Source organism: Schistocerca serialis, chromosome 9 (assembly GCF_023864345.2).
Source record: "Schistocerca serialis cubense isolate TAMUIC-IGC-003099 chromosome 9, iqSchSeri2.2, whole genome shotgun sequence".
Taxonomy (NCBI): domain Eukaryota; kingdom Metazoa; phylum Arthropoda; class Insecta; order Orthoptera; family Acrididae; genus Schistocerca; species Schistocerca serialis.
This window is the reverse complement of record NC_064646.1, coordinates 227875047-227892456: the sequence shown is the minus strand read 5'-3', so window position 1 is coordinate 227892456 and position 17410 is coordinate 227875047. Positions and strand designations below refer to the sequence as shown.

General features: G+C 39.7%; 1 protein-coding gene across 3 annotated transcripts in view; it reads left to right on the top strand.

Annotated features, from left to right (window-relative positions):
• The window catches only part of LOC126418945 (dynein regulatory complex subunit 5), a 143430-nt gene extending 137746 nt beyond the window's left edge, over positions 1-5684 (top strand). For all 3 annotated transcript variants that reach the window (XM_050085981.1, XM_050085982.1, XM_050085980.1), the window contains 3 exons: positions 1878-2149; positions 5224-5383; positions 5473-5684. In XM_050085981.1, the coding sequence (XP_049941938.1) occupies positions 1878-2149; positions 5224-5383; positions 5473-5513 (473 nt within the window). In that variant the 3' untranslated portion in view covers positions 5514-5684. The remainder of the gene's footprint in view (positions 1-1877; positions 2150-5223; positions 5384-5472) is intronic.
• The last annotated feature ends 11726 nt before the right edge of the window (positions 5685-17410 follow it).

The window sequence follows — 17410 nt, the reverse complement described above, 5'->3', positions numbered from 1 at the left end:
CCATCAACACTGTTGATAACTGGAAACATGTTGCCTGGTCGGATGAGTCTCGTTCCAAATTGCATCGAGCGAATTGATGTGTATGGAGATGGAGATAACCTCATGAATCCATGGACCCTGTTCAAGCTGGTGGAGGCTCTGCAGTGGGGTGGGGGATGTGCAGTTGGAGTGATATAGGACCCCTGATGCATCTAGGTACGACGCTGACAGTTGGCACATCCGTAAGCATCCAGTCTGATCACGTGAATCCATTCATGCCCATTGTGCATTCTGACAGACTTGGGCAATTCCAGCAGGACAGTGTGACACCCCACACATACAGAATGGCCACAGAGAGGCTCCAGGAGCGCTTTTCTGAGTTTAAACACTTCTGCTGGCTATCAGACTCCCCAAATATGAACATTATTCAGCATATCTGGGATGCCTTGCAATGTGCTGCTCTGAAGAGATCTCCACTCCCTTATACTCTTACGGATCTATGTACAACCCTGCAGGATTAATGGTGTCAGTTCCTTCCAGCACTACTTCAGATATTAGTTGAGTCCATTCCAAGTCATGTTGCAGCACTTCTGCATGCTCATGGGGGCCCTACATGATATTAGGCAGGTGCACCAGTTTCTTTGGCTCTTCAGTGTATATATTACTTATTATGCTGCTTATGTGCACTTAAGTTTTTGTTTTAATATGCTGTATGCTCCTTATTGTTGATACTTGCAAATAATGCAATAGTTATAAGTACGTACCATTTTTTATTTTTAAATTTTAAAAATTTTCATACTTTTCATTCTTAATTTTAATATTCTTGTGGTAAATTTTTCTGTACACCCTTCTGATGAAGGGCAGTAAGTGCTTGAAACTGGTAAGGAAATAAAATTTCTTTTATGCGTTGGTTGTTAATTATTTTGATGTAAATTTTACACTGTCATCTGAGAAGACATGGGTGAACAGAATACACTGAGCAATTGTAAACCAAATCACAGATTGATTTGAGCAGAATGGAGGCAGCTTAAATTGTGAACCAAACTGGGTGGCGTAATAGTTGATGCATGGTTCTGCAGATTTCCAGGACAACGTTCAAATAGGCATAACGGCTGAGTCCACACTATCCATACGTGGTGTGGATGTAAAATTCAGTAGCAATGTCCGGAAATTGTCCGAAAGGTTGGATCATGTGATGTTGTGTGAAAAGATTGATCGAGGTTGGACATGTTGCAGTAGGCCTGTCAACATCAGTGAACATTCGAGAATTTACATATCAAAGAAGCTAGCACACAGTATGGAATGACATGCATCCGAAGTAAAGTCTTAAACAAAATCCTCCGATAGATTGTCTGCAGGGATACATTGTTCTGTGTCATAGTTAGCATTATCAGCAATGGTGACACTGCACTGAGAGTGACCGTTGTCCTGCTTGAACAGCATCAGCTGCCGAGTGTTTTGCTGCAAAACTCTAAATGCATCTGTACAGAAGTCATTGTCGTGTCATAGGAGTTTCAGTGCATGACAGTTGTAAGATGGCTCTGTCCTCAATGAGCAGTATGTGAACTGAGAATGTAAAAGCATTCAAATGAGCTGTATCATTCATTGTGGGTCACCAATGTATATTTTACCCTGGAATGTAATAAAGGTAGCAAGTGGTAACAAAACAGTTATGCGTAATTGTTCATGGAAACATAAAGCACACTGAATCATAGTTCTCAAATATTTCACACCAGGCCAGTGTTGCTAATCAGAGAGTTTCCTCTCTGCAACAGACATTGTTGTTAGCAGAGTCCCCACGTACTAATTAAGGACTAGCTATCATTACATCAATCATGTACATTCATTTTAATTAATAAGAACAAGACAGTGATTGTGAATTTTCCACTTTAACCTAGGGTCAAAGGGTGCAGAGGGTCTGGCATATGGCATTTCTCATGGTGGAAACTGTCCTCTGAAGTGCCTTAACCTGCGTCTTAATTCAATGATAAAGGATGAGGGAGTGGCATTCCTCTGTGCAGCATTGGCATTGATGGAAGAAGGACGCTTGGCAGAACTTAACTTAGCTGGATGTACTATTACTTCAGTTGGGGCTTTGAGTATTGGGGAGATGCTGGTCAAGAATCAGAGTCTCCGAATACTTGACCTCTCCAACAACCAACTTGATGAGGTAGGTCACGTAACTGACAAACACATGAATACAGGAACCTCATAGTCATATGAATCAATAAATGTGGTAAGTGTCGCAGGATACAGTTCAGATTCTTACTCCTGAAGAGCTGATGAAGAGAACGAAGAATTGCCACATCTTTAATAAACATTTTTATGTAAATAAATTTTCCTTATAATGGCATCTAGAAGAATTTATGATAGAAGTGTATGACTGTTAATCTCTACTTCCAGTGTATTTCACACATTTTTATTTGTTAAAAGTTGTATAATGTGAGTTTTTGTAAGATTAAGGGTTAAGATGTTGGCTCAAACCAATTGTAAACCTTTACCATTATTATTCTGGCTGTGTCTGGTATGGATGTTTCTTGAATCATTTATCAATATGCATTAAACATGTATCATCAGCAGAGATGACCATTTTTGAAGAGTCCTCCACTATCATCGGTAAATCATTTATGTAGATGAATAACAGGCAAGCAAAGTATCAGCCCTTGTCCTACAATGCACTATGGTGATTACATCTTTGTTTCTATTTTGTAGACATAGATTCATGTCTGAACCCCACTTTTTTCAACAAGTACAAGAGTGTTTTGAAAAGTTCTTACATCAATGAAACCTTTTTTTTATTTTTCTATGTAGTTTCCTTTTAGGTTAATACACCTGGTCCAACGATGTTCCAGTGCCTTGATCCCATCTCGGGAATGAGTTTCCTCCAGGCCTGCAAAATACGAGGGTTGTTTCAAAAATAAGGTTCCCACAGTTTTTTAGACACAAGGAATTTTTTGTTCGAAAAAACGATTACACCATTGAAAACGTTGATCTTTAAGCTATTTTTCCACATAGTCCCCATTTTTTTCTATGCATTTTTTCTGTCGATTAATCCACTTCTGCACTCCCACCCCAAAGAAGTCTGCCGCCAACCTGTTGAGAAACTTGGAAACTTCTTCTTGCAACTCCTCGTCCGTCTGCAATCGTAGACTGCCTAGGTGCTCCTTCAATTTCGGAAACACATGGAAATCACTGGGTGCCAAATCGGGGCTGTAAGGGGATGGACAGTGACATCCCAGCCAAATTTGATGATTAACTCCTTCGTTTGTTGCGACACATGTGGATGGGCATTGTCAGGGTACAGCCTTATGCCTTTGCTGAGTTTTCCCCTACGACGATTTTGGATTGCCTGTCTGAGCTTTCTCAAGGCCTCGCAATAACCTGTCAAGTTTATGGTGGTCCCTCTAGGCATAAAATCAATGAGTAGTACAGCCCACTGGTCACAAAACACTGATACCATGATTTTTCCTGTTGACAGGTGCTGCTTAAACTTCTTTGGTGGTGGCGATCCAGTGTGTTTCCAATGGCGCGATTGTTGTCTTGTTTCCAGAGTAATGTAATGGCAGCACAATTCATCCCCTGTAACAATGGGATCAAGGAAGTCTTTCTTATTCTTGTTGCATTCACTCCAGAGCTTCCGAGGCCAGTCAACGCGCTGCTGTTTGCAGACTTCTGAAAGCATGTGCGGCATCCATCACACGCACACCTTATGGTAGCCTAGCGTTTCATTCAATATCCTGTCAATTGAAGCTTCAGAAGCCTCAGGAATTTGAGCAGCCAGTTGCTGGATGGTGATTCGCCGAACTCTGAGCAGGATTTGCTCAACTTTCCTCACAACTTCGTCGGAGATCGAAGGCCTCCCACTTCGTTGTTCATCGTGGACGTCCATACGGCCATTGGCAAACTCCCTACACTATTTGCGGATGTGTTGAATGCTTATACACGTTTCCCCATGCACTTCACTCAATTGCCGATGAATTTCTACAGGTGGTAACGGTGGTGTGTGTGCGTGTGTGTCTGTGTGTTTGTGTGTGTGTGTGTGTGTGTGTCACTGTATTGCGTCATATGTGTGTGTGTGTTACTGTATTGTGTCATGTGTGTGTGTGTGTGTGTGTGTGTGTGTGTGTGTGTGTTACTGTATTGCGTCATATTTATGAATGCAAAAAATTTACTTAATAATAATTTCTGGTTTTAATAAACATCATCTGTGACTGTGTGTAATGAGGTGTAGTTCTGAATATAGTTTCCATTAGGCATTCCAAGACATCTGATGACAAACTAAATGCACTCACATCATTTAGGTATTATTAAATCTTCATGATTTGTGACAGCAGTTCTGTAGCATATTATTTTATTGCACAGCAAATAATGATTCTATGCAGAGTGTGACAACAGATTTAGCTGAGACATCTCTTAAGATGCAATATCATGATTAATACATTCTGTTTATCTTCCTTTTTTGTCCCCAAGTATCTTATAGTTATTTTATAAGCTGAATCCCTGTAATCTTCTCAGTTAAATGAACTTGTAATGGAGCCTTTAGAATTTGGAACCATCTAATATTAGTTTTTGTCAGGTTCCCCTAGGCACTATCAGCCTCCACAAATTAAGTCAGTAGTTCCTCCAGTATGTTGGTATTAAATCCGTAAATAGATATTTTGAATCTTGATGTGAAAGAAATGTCCATTGCCCACATTTTAGCTGCTTAGGGAGCATAAACGATGGCATGTATTATCAACACGCTGTACATTAATAATCTAAACTCAGTTCCAAACATACCTGTATTGTTCTATGAACTGAGAGTATATAACAATGCCCATGGTGCCAATACTCCATTTCACCATCTCATTTTTCCTTCATCACCATGAACTAACTACTCTCTGTATGCACCCACCATAGTCATCTACACTAAAGAGCTACCCTGATAGTCAAACATTCACACCGTTTTACAGTGGGCAAGTGCACTGCAACCAAAGGAAGCAAATCATTCCAGACTGAAACTTCCCATGAATTTCCACAGTCAGTGATGCCACTTACTATTGTACTTACGTCTCAGTACTAGTGTAAAGCTTTTTTATGTTTCTTGTAATATATTTGTTTCATTCATTATTTTACTGTACTTATCATGTTTTTATCGTAATTGCATTCATGCTTTATTAGGTTGGCCATTTAACTTTAATATTTCTTAACTCCGTGTAATAGTTTATATCATATTATCAAGAACAACCATATTTGTGTTTCTAGAAAGGGGGAAAATATCTTGAAGATGGTCTGAAACATAACCAGACACTCCTGCAGCTTGATCTAAGAGTGACAGGTATTTTAGAAGAAAATAGTTTGAATATAATGCTTGACCTACAAAAAAATAAAGAACTACACAAGAAACAACAGAAAAAATTACGAAGTAAGTTGGTGAACTTGTTCATGAAAGTATTCTTGCACAAAGATTTATTGAAGAGTATCATTATTATTATTGTTTCCTTTTTATTACAGAAGCACATAAAAGCCGAGTTTATTTCCAAGATATGGTGTAAAACAGAGTATTTCTAGGACATTGTGGATGTGAAGAAATGCAGAAATTTTCAACATTTGGAGGGCCTTTTTATTTTAATCTAAATTTTAATTGTTAACATCATTCTATAAAAGAAAGGAATTATGTTCTTGTGACACTGTCTTAATAACAAATATGGATGTTTCAGTATTTGTAAAAATTATGATCCACAATGAAGTATCAATAGAAATTATGTCTTTCATAAATATTAAGTATGACATAAAATGGCTGTACATGTATGTTAGATATCTTTTAAATTTCTCATTACATCCTGAAACAGCAGTGTTTCTGAGGACAACACTAGCATCATCACATGCTGGCGCAGAGGCAGAATTGTCAACTCGTAAACTGTAAAGCACCTCTTTTAAATATTTCTGTATAAGCTACTTCAGGTGTTATTACTCCAGCCAGGTGTCACATTTATGACATCATGCAGCCTTCTAAAGGGTGGGTGGTGCGACTGGTCTGCAGAGTGCCACAAAAGTCACACACAACGATGCTGTTCATGGCTGTTGATGCATGTCCATAACAAAGGCAAGAAGGAAAACGTGGACAAGCGATATGGGGGGAGACAAATCAGATGTAAATTATGAGAAAGTGACAAAGTATGACCAGCATGAAATTAGGACAGAAGGGAGCCACTAGGCAATATAAATATGGTATGGTAGGTTCTGACAATGTAAATTGTGTAGGAGTGACTCACCAAACAGTAGAACCATTGAGCCATTAACAGACACAGCCAAAAGAATGACATTTTGCTAGATATCAGTCAAATATAGTGATGCCAGTGTAATTAATTTCTTACATATGAACATCCCTTTACAAATCTCAGTACAGTAGAGATTTCACAGAATCCTAATTGCATTTTTTTAAAGGAGGACTACTTTATTTATATCCCCATACTTCTGCTCCATAGGTGAAGTATGATAACACAAGTGCAGAGTATGCCATACACATACATTTGTGATGTTGAATGTACATTGTTCTCTTTGCAGGAACAGATTTTTTTTAAAATTTCTGTCATAAAAGATCAACAAGATGTTAAAGGAGGCAGATGCCTGTCTTAACATTATGGCATTGTTATTTATATCAAAAGAAAAATTCTGTCAAGGAAACTCTAAAAGTTTTAAGAGAGTATTGCTGGTCAGTAGTCCCCTAAAGAACGTGAAATTCCAGTACTGCTGATGAGCACATAGAAAACAACATGACACTGTTCTACTTTTTGGAACTAATAGTTCCTTACTCAGGGAGGAGAGCAGGATAGATGGGGTTATGTTAAAAAGAAAATGGAGGCCATTCAGACCCCAAGGTAGGCAGTTGTGTCATACAGTATTAATTTCATACCATCATCAGACAATGTTTCAATGCACTGCTTCATTTAATATATAAGGGGTGTTCAAATAAAACCCAAATGCTAGTGTAAAGTAATGGTAACGATTTTATTAACTCAAAAATGTAGTTATACGCAGTACACATACTCGAAAATAGTCGCCAAAACTGTTGGCACATTTATCCCATTGTGATGCTAGCTGGTTGATTCCATCCTTGAAGAAACTAGTCGGCAGTTGTCAGATTCAGACCTGGACCCAGTCACACACTTCTTCATCCATTGTGAATCAATGTCCACAAATAGCTTCCAAACATTGGAAGTCACATGGTGAAAGGTCGAGATGGTACGCTAGATGTTCCAGCTTTCCCACCGAAACTGCTGCAATGTCATCTTCACAGCACAAATTTTTGAAAGTTCAAGTGTTGATACATTATGGTGTGGGCAGTGCTCACGCCAATACACAGTAACCGACAGATCTCATCCATGGTGATTTTGCGGCTGTCCAAGACTAAAGCAATCACTTCCAGACCATTTCCGGTGTGATGACATGATGAGCCTGTCGGGCTCGTCTTCCAGTGACTCGTGCCCATTAAGGAATCATTTGTGCCATTCCACAACACTTGAATGACTCAAGACTGTCCTCAGTGTACACATCTTTCATCCGTCGATACATTTCATGGCCTCCAACTCCCTCTGCCACCTAAAATCGAATCACTCCTTGTTTTTTGTGTTTACTTGCCTGCGTGTTCAGTAGAGGATGATAACTTGTGTGACCACCTTCTCTTCGGCATGAAACCACACTAGCGCTATGCAACATCAGATGGTGTGCATGCGTCAGTCTCTCTACCAATAGATGGTGCCACCATACCCATTGTTACATGGTGCCACCTTATGTGCAAGGCAAAGGTAGACACACTGACCAGGTTTCATTTAAAAGAACCTCGTATAATATGGATAATAAAAGTGCCAGAATGATTCTACCTTGTTCTGTGGGTAGGTCTTTAATATATAATATGAACAATAAAAGCTTCATAATGATTCTTGTGGCTCAGCTTGTCTCACCATAGCTGTACATCCTAATAATTTGAGTCTCATTGTGTTCAGCAGGTATAACTTGGCACCTCTGCTGTAAGTATGACTGGAAGAGACTTCTAGCCATTCTTATGTGGTACCCTTAGTTTCCAGTGTATTAAGTAGCAGCTAGTAGTTTTCAGTTTATTAAGTAAAAGCTAGCAGGAAACCATATAAATTCATTTGATAGATCTAGAGATCTAGAAACAAGCATGGCCCCATTTCTGTGTCATTTAATTTAATTAATATTGTTTGTGGTACATCACATACAGCAGATGATGTTGAATAACCTTTCCTAAAACCATGTTGCATATCTCGTGATGCTTGCCCTTTCACAAGAAAGTTAACTGTCTCAGTGTAATAGCTACATTGAAATTGAAATTAAGGTGATTGGCCAGTAATTTTCGTTTTTATCTATGCTACTATTTTTGTGCAAAGTGTTGGCTGTTGTGATTTTTAATTTAGATGGAAACACATTTGTTTTGACTTCCATTGGACTGGTGAACTAGAATGGGTAAGAGTGAATGATTGCATCTTTTTAAAATAATGAAAAAAATTTTGCCCTATCCAGTTGAAACTTAATTATGTATTTTATTTGCTATTGTCTCTATTTAAGTTGTGTCTGTTTCATGCATGTACACCAATTTTTGTTTCTTATAAAAATATCTAAAATGACCAGGACCAGAGGATGTACATAGGATGCCTGAATTAAGAAAATGATTATTAAAAGTGCTACTAACCATATAAGGCTGCCCACATGTTTTGGGAGCCAGACTTCTCTACATGTACACAGAGAACAAGAAGTCTTGAAATATTGTTTACAGATATGTATTACAACAGATTTCTGGCTCTCCATACACACCAAGCCAATTAACGATGTTTTCCATGTGAGACATGTTCCATACAGTCAGGAAGTTATTTACTGCCTTTACTGACATATTTTGTAATTTGCTGCTGGGTTGCATAAAATTTTTTGCCTTATAGAAATGACTGAATTGTGAGTGATGTGTATTCTGTCAGCTTCTCCCATCATCTCAAAATTTGGTGGTGTTCCCTTGGGCCATAAGTGGCTCACGCCACATGACCTCCAAGAGAGAATTTTCATGATGACATATACATGTGGATAGTGAGTTTTGGCATTAACATGTCTTTATAAATAACTGTTTAACCACAGGTAATACTGCTGGTGCATTATAAAAATTATTCTACTCCTCCCCAAATGTTTATGCAGAATATACATCGTACCAAGTCTCAGATTACAGTGAGGACTACTATAAAAGACTTTTCACTTACATATCTAATTACTTCTATATCATGCATACTTAGTGAATCGTGCATACTAATTATTTCAGTGGTCTGTCAGACGTGATCATAGTGGTGAAAATTTACTATATCCTTCCATTCTGTAGAAAATTTTCAGGTGGGAATGACTAACTCATATCTGTATCTTTAAATGAAAAGAAGCCTGTAAATGGTCAGCAGGGTGCCATATTTACAAATTAATTTGTGATGTGAATGTAAAAGGACTGGTTTCACTTTATTACAATTTATCATACACATGATCCCTGGAACGTCAAACTAACTAACTACTGAGTTGTGGCCTGATGAATTATGCACAAAAATAATGGTACAATGTTACAGTATGTACAAAATTACTTAAGGGGAGTCAGATGATTTTATCTCGGCTATGTTACATTATATGACTTTTGGAACATTTTTCTCCCTAACCAAGTGACATATTATCATGATTTTTTTGTTGTGTTCCTTATATCTTTATCTTCATTTTAAACTGATAAGTCTTAAAAATAATAAAAACTAGAATTTAAAAAATATTTTTTTAAAGTAGCCATAAAAACTGCAGTTTTTTTACATTAATTAGTTCTTTAAAAGATATTCATATTTCCTCAGTTTAAATCAACAACTAACAAATAAGGAACAATTTTTAAAAAATCATGTTGATAACAAATTAATAGTAGCCAAGGAAAATGTTCCTAACCATTGAAAAACACAGTTGTCAGGGAAATGCAAATAAAGATAAGACTGTGATGTTTGAAACTTTCCCGGCGTACTGATTGTTCCATAAAAACACGGGAGACCTGCCGTAAGTCAGTTTGTAGGACTGCATAGCTCTGTTCACTTGCTTAGTTGAAAAGCCATTCATCAGGAATACTTTTTGCAGGTGTTTCAGTTCTGCTTGAAGACTGTCGACGTCAGAAATAGTATGGGCACGGTGGATTAAAGTTTTAAGGACACCCATTGTTTGTGCCGGATGGTGGCAACTGGTAGCTTGCAGATACAAATCTGTATGGGTCGGTTTCCTATACACCGAATGACCAAGTGTGCCATCATTCTTGTGCCGTACCAGAACATCTAAAAATGGGGGGGAGATGTAACCAAACATAGTTTTTGCATCGTGGTGAATCTGAAGTGGAAGTTCATTGTGAAGGTGAGCCTAGGCCTAGTACTGATACTGAAGCTGCTTGTGCTTCTAAAACAAGCTCTTCTTCTAAGAAGCTTACCCATAACTTGGCTAAATATGAATATATGGAAAAGAAGAAGGTTGCTATGATATTGTTAATATCAACAGTTTATGTAGCCTAGTTAGCCAAATTGTGGTGTGCATAAAATGTGAAGGATCCCTTACTGTCTCTACTGGAACCAGGCTAGGCTTACAAGTACTGATAGTAATAAAGTGCAGTGACTGTTCTTTTGAAATGTCCACTACTAATTCTCCATGCTTACCAGACTCTAAACAATTAGAAGTGAATGTTCGATTAGCCTACACATTCTGATTTACTGGAAAAGGTGAAGAAGCGACAAAAACTTTCGGCAGTGTAATGAACTTGCCGACTCTGCCACCTTTCAATTATTACAATAAGATTTTTCGAGATGCTGCAAGAGAGGTCTGTGAAGAGAGTATGAAGGCTGCTGCTGAAGAAAGTGTTGGTGAAAATAATGGTAACAGACACTTGACAGCAATATTAGATGGACCGTGGCAACGTAGGAGACACACTTCACTCAACGGACTTGTAACTGCAATTGCAGAAAACACAGGCAAGGTAATTAATGTTAAAACTTTATCCAAGTATTGTAGATGCAAAAATAGAATGACCAACAATCATGATGATGATTGCCTAGCTAACTACTCTGGAGTAAGTGGATGAATGGAGGTAAAAGGAGTTGTGGAAATGTTCCAAGAATTGTTGCCGAAATATGGAGTGCAGTACAAGTATTATTTAGGAAACGGGGACAGTGCTTCTTACCCTAAGGTTTGTGAGGCCAAACCATATTGTCCAGACTTCTCAATTGAGGAATTGGGATGTTGCGGTCACGTCCAGAAGTGGATGGGTAGTCGCCTCTGGAAATTGAAACAGAAACTTGGGAAAATGAAACTTTCTGATGGCAAAACCATCTGGGGTCGTGGCAGCCTTACTGGAGAGGCTATAAATCAAATAGAACTATATTATGGCCTAGCTATAAGAAGTCCTTGGAGGTGTTCTCTAAGCTTTGGAAACAGATGAAAATTGGATGATGCCAAGTGGAGGCTCTACAGAGGATGAGTGACAGCAGTGAACCCAAGGTGTCAAACTGTTGCGGATGTTGCCGCACTAACGTGTGTGGCCTGGTGTCATGATGCTGAAGGAGAGGTTTCTCCATGTGTGGACAAACTCTTTGAATTCAAAACTTGATTACAAAACAGCGTTTCTCATGCACCAATGTAGTTACATTACACACTACCATGTTATGTGCTACAATTTGGAACCCTCTAGAGGCAGAAGGCTCCAAATATGAAGAATAAAGAATTAGAATGTTAATAACACTTGTTTCCAGAATGAGATTTTCACTCTGCAGCAGCGTGTGCGCTGATATGAAACTTCATGGCAGATTAAAACTGTGTGCCAGACCGAGACTCGAACATGGGACCTTTGCCTTTCGCAGGCAAGTGCTCTACCAACTGAGCTACCCAAGCATGACTCACACCCCATCCTCACAGCTTTAATTCCGCCAGTACCTCGTCTCCTACCTTCCAAACTTCGCAGAAGCTCTCTTGCAAACCTTGCAGAACTAGCACTCCTGGAAGAAAGGATATTGCAGGGACATGGCTTAGCCACAGCCTGGGGGATGTTTCCAGAATGAGAATTCACTCTGCAACGGAGTGTGCACTGATATGAAACTTTCTGGCAGATTAAAATTGTGTGCTGGACAGAGACTTTGCCTTTCTCGGGCAAGTGCTCTACTAACTGAGCTACCCCTACCCAAGCACGACTCATGCCCCGTCCTCACAGCTTTAGTTCTGCCAGTATCTCATCTCCTACCTTCTAAACTTTACAGAAGCTTCTGCGTCATTACGATATCAGAAGTTACTACCTTGAGCAGACCAGATGGGGACTACACTGTGGATGGCATCGTTCCTCTGGTGTGTATGGAGGTTAAGCATTGCTGCTGTTCCTCCAGAAAATCTCCAACATGGAAACAAAGTCCTCTCTCTTTAGTGTTGTCTCATTGACCCAACTGTTTCTCAGGCTGTGAGCAGGGTTCCAACAGCAAGCTGTCAGTGGGTGAAGGCCAGTGGGCTGGTCTTCTCGTTGCACCTGGCATGGAGGTCAGTGGGAGCGGTTCAGTGATCTCACCATGCAGCTGTTGTGGTTGATTGGACAGCCATCATCATTGCCTTAGTCATCTGCTGCAGCATCTCAGTGAGGCCCGAGACCTGGCTGAGTACTGCAGACAGCGAGGCAAGCAGTGTGGCCACCAGTGACAGCAGCTGGAATGGCCTGGAGCGATATATCAGTACGATGAGCATTAGAAACTTTGCCACTACTGCTGCCTTCTAAAGTGGTGCCGTTTTCTGAGGGGCAGCGCATTTTCCCCTTGCAAGGAGCATCTTGCTGCGCCTCTGATGTCTGTTCTGTTGCACTACATTTGTACACCCTTTCCCATCTTATTATGTTGTCTCCTGGGACAGGGCAGCTGCAGTCTCAGTACTGAGTGGTGTTGATGTGCAGTGGTAGTGTAGGCTGACCTCCCCACTGATTGGAAGCGTGGTCATTGATTTTGGGCAGAGCGTCCAACCATAATCTTCACTGGCAGGCCATGCAGGTGAACTTCTGTGGATTGAAACGTCTCTCTCACAGCACATTAGCTCACAATGTGGTTGCCATTGCAGTTCTTGCACATTAGAGGGTGCATCTTTGGTGCAGGCAGTGCAAGCTTTCATGGTCTCCCACACACTTGAAGCTTGCCTCAAGGAAGAAACAGTGCCGAGTAACATGTCCCACCTTTTGCCAGAGGAAACAGTGCTGAGATCCTCATTTGTGCTTCCATGGTTCTGTGGTCACTGATGTTCTGGCCACCACTGTCAGTTACGGCTTCCTGTTCACCACATTGCCTTGTTCGACGACAAGCAGGGACAGCGATTCTCTCTATCTTGGGTCTTCTAGTTCTTCTTTTATGTTCCCAAGGTCTGCACAATGTGGGAAACGCTTGAACATGATCCTCAACAGCTTTTCCGAAATTGTGGTTTGCATGAAGAATTGCACCAACAGCTGTGCCGCCTCTCATCACCTTCCTGTAGTCCTCACATTTCGACAGCTGCACTCTTACCAGGTGTTTTCTCACAGTCTTGACGGCATAGACATCTGACGTCCACTGACCAAGTCACTGCTGGAAGCCTCTGTAGCCATCCTTGATCTCTATGATGACTGGTGATGGTTTGAGATTGGTCCGGCTGGTGTTTTGCACTAGGCAGCAGTAGCTGGCCTCTTCCCTGTTTGGTTGTCAAGTGTTTACTGGGGCAGATGTCTTCTGTTTCTCCTCCAGTGGTTGAAAGTGGTTTGAGGTAGGTGTCATGATTTTGATGGCAGTTCACACAGTTTTGGATGCATGTTTTCTCTTCAATGTCACCTCCTGCCAGGTGCAATCTTTGGCATTCTTGTAGTTTCAGCTAGCACGGTGGTTGTGCCACACTTGAATGTCACTGACATCCAGGCATGAGCCAACACACTGGTCTCTCCGACTGTCCTCTTATTGCCTTATATGGTGGAGACTGATAAGGCTCTCTTCTTCGGTGAGTGTTCACCCATCAGTTGTGCTGCAGCAGTGGTCCTGGAGTGGCTTCTCTATTCATTGTCCAAGTGGAAAAGATTATTTGTGCCTCTCTTTTCTTCCATAACTCCTCTGGTATGCTGGAGCAGTGGTTTGGCACTGTAGGGTGAGCCCCTGCATTGGAATCTTCATCTGAGCTGTGTAAGTCCAATACTGTTGTCGGAGGCTGTGTCTTCATCAGGGGGGTTTCAGATGGGGTTGACAGCAGAGCAGGCTTCACCAAATGGGGATCTGCCACACCATTCACTGTGTTGAGCACCCCTAAGAACAATGGGCATGGCCATGGCACACCCGTGTTGAAACGAGGGGGAGCACATTGGAGAAAGGCACATGCCATATCAGATGTGCTACCATCACTGTATCTTGTCGCAAGCATGGCTGAAACTGCATTCACATTCATAAGCAGGTCTCCTGACTCCATCACATCTCAGGCCAGTGTAGTGCATTTTGTTTTGGTAAAACACTAGGATACAAAAGTTTTTGTATATAAAGTAAATGGTCCTAAAGATCTATGCTGGTTATGTTTAAAATTTCTCTCTTTTCTTTCATTGATTATTATAGCAAAAATGTGAATGACCAGTTACCACCCAAGGGTGAGACTATAAAAAGCCACACATTAGCTGGGAGCATGTGGTTGGACTATGAATTCACGGGGCTACAGACTATATTAATAGTATTGGTGAAAGCCTATATGAACATTGTAAAGAGTACTGGACAGTGATACCATTAGAATTGTTGAGTACTATGTTAATGTAATGACAATAGCAGGTGAGTAGTTTAAGTATTCTTCTTCAACTGTGCACTTACATGAGACCAGGCAGTGAACAGTTATTATGTTGCATGTATTTCATTATTGTATAATGATTAGTATCTGGCATCATCAAGAATTATGTGTTGTGGGAATAAACTGCCCATAAATTACAATGCTGTTAACTCAAGTTTTTTAATGACATACCTACAACTTCATATTCCAAGGGACTTCTCCTATTGAGATTTTAGATTCAGAGTTTGCAGTGACATGTTGGAAATGGAGAAACTGACAGAGTAAAGAACACACAATGAAAATGCTTCATATTGAGCTGGTCTGTCCAATATATGACAACCTCCACTTATCTATTCTACTTGACTGAAATTACTGGACAGAGCATAGATGTTGAATTTTGTCATAGGAATTTAATTCTGAGACAGGTCTGAAGGTTTAGCAACATTTTCAGTCTCTTTATCTACCTGTCAATTACATTAAATTTCAGCTATATGGTGAGTTGTTATCTTAGGCCTTCCTTTATTTATAACCCACCAAGAACATTCCATTATCATACTCATTGTTACCATGTTGTTTAATATATGCATACAGTGGGCATTATACAAAGCAAAGGATAATTTACCTGAAGAGGTACTAAGATCTGTTGTCATTGTATTTTCCTTACAGTAGAAAAGCTTTGGCAGAAAGTGAAGATCACCTGAATCCTTACTGAGATCGAGATCACATCGACTAAAATATCAGTACCTGTAGCAATGCACTGCGGCACCATGTTGAAGAATTTACCAGTTTTATCAGTAAAGTACCAGGTGACAGGAAAAGCAAAACTGGAATTAATTGTAGAATTCACCAAGCAAAAATCCACCAAGAAAACTATTCCTTTCAAAAAGAATTAGAACTAACACAAGTATAAATATAGTCATGACTTTGGTGTGGAGCTTGAGCCTACATGAAAGCATAATGTGCACTATAGATGCAGCATACAAGAAAAAAAATTCAGTCTTCTGAGCTATAGTACTTCTGCAGAATATTAAGATCGTCGGTGGACAGAGTTACTAATGAAGTACTGGTGCACTTAGTTGTAAAATCAGACCTGTGGTACACTTCAGCTACAAGGAGAAATGTTTGGATTAGGTAAATACTAAAACATTAAGATCCCTTAAAGATAATTTTTGAAGGGAGAATAAAAGGAAATATTAACAGCAGGTAACCCTAGCTAGAGTACATTACCAGACTTGTTAAGGACATGGTTTAGAAACAAGGAAACTAGCTGAGGACACTAGAGTATGGACATTGCAAACCAATCTGTGTGTTCAGAATGCAATCTGCAGTGGAGTGTGCATTGATATGAAACTTCTTACAGATTAAAACTGTACAGGGACTTCAACTCGGGATCTTTGTTTTTTGCAGACAAGTGCCATACTGACTGAGCTACCCAAACACGACTCACAACCCATCCTCCCAAGTTCAAGTCTTGCTCCAGCACACAGTTTTAATCTGCCAGAAAGTTTCAGCCTGTATACTGATCGCTGAAGAAGAAACTTCCAAAAGATGAAAAGAGCTCATAGATACCGAGGCTAGTTTCACTTTCAAGTCAGAGACAGAACTCCATATTCAGTTTAAATACATCTGTGTATCTCATATGTTCAATAGGAATATTTTTTCTTTCATTTTGTTGGAGAGAAAGGAAATGAGAAAGTATACATGGTGAGGTATAGTCGCACTTGCCTTCAGACTTTTGACTATACAGTTGTATTTCCGTCTCATCTGAGGTAAGTCCCCATGTCATGTCTGCCCACTCATTGCATACTTGCCATCCAGAGCCAGGCTCAACTTTACAAAACTTTGCCTCTTCAGATATATTTGCAGTTTATTTTCATCTGAACAAATAGTGACAGGAGTAAAATGAAACAATGACCAACCCAATTCTCAATTTCGTTATTTACTGAGATACATGATTGACTTTTTTATTATAAAAAAAGAAAAGGAAGCCATGGAACTGTTTTGCAAGAGAATAGCAGATATTTGTGAAACAAATTCAGTGATATAATTAATTTTTGAGCAAATTACACTTTGTAGGCCTAAGGTTTTTTTTTTATTCTGTTGGTATACCTATTTGAGTGGCATGTCACCCATAAGTTTAAACCACTCTTCACAGAAACTTGTGCTCTGAGGCTGAGGTACAAGTCATGCTTGAGCTTTAGAGTTGAAAAAGGTTTGAACTCTTTGTTTTTTATTGAAGGGAATCTAGTTTCACTGAAAAGATATTCAGCCAGCCACAAGACTGAGATGTTTAACTTTTATGCTTCCTATAATATGATCAGTAAATGGTCAGACATTCATGAAAACATCAGATGCAATGAACTGTGTTTTACAGAAAATGATTAGAATTTGTAGTTGAAACTGATTATTTTACATAAAAATCTAAGCTACTTGTTGTGCACAGGTAAACAGAGTGTATACGAACCGGGAGATCTGGGAAAAACCCGGGAATTTTTTCGTCCGGGAGAAAACCGGGAAAAACCAGGGAATTTTTTAGAATTCCAGGAATTTTTTGGTTGTTTTAGTTTTCAGTTAAATTTTTGTAATTTTGACTGGTAAGAATCGATACTCT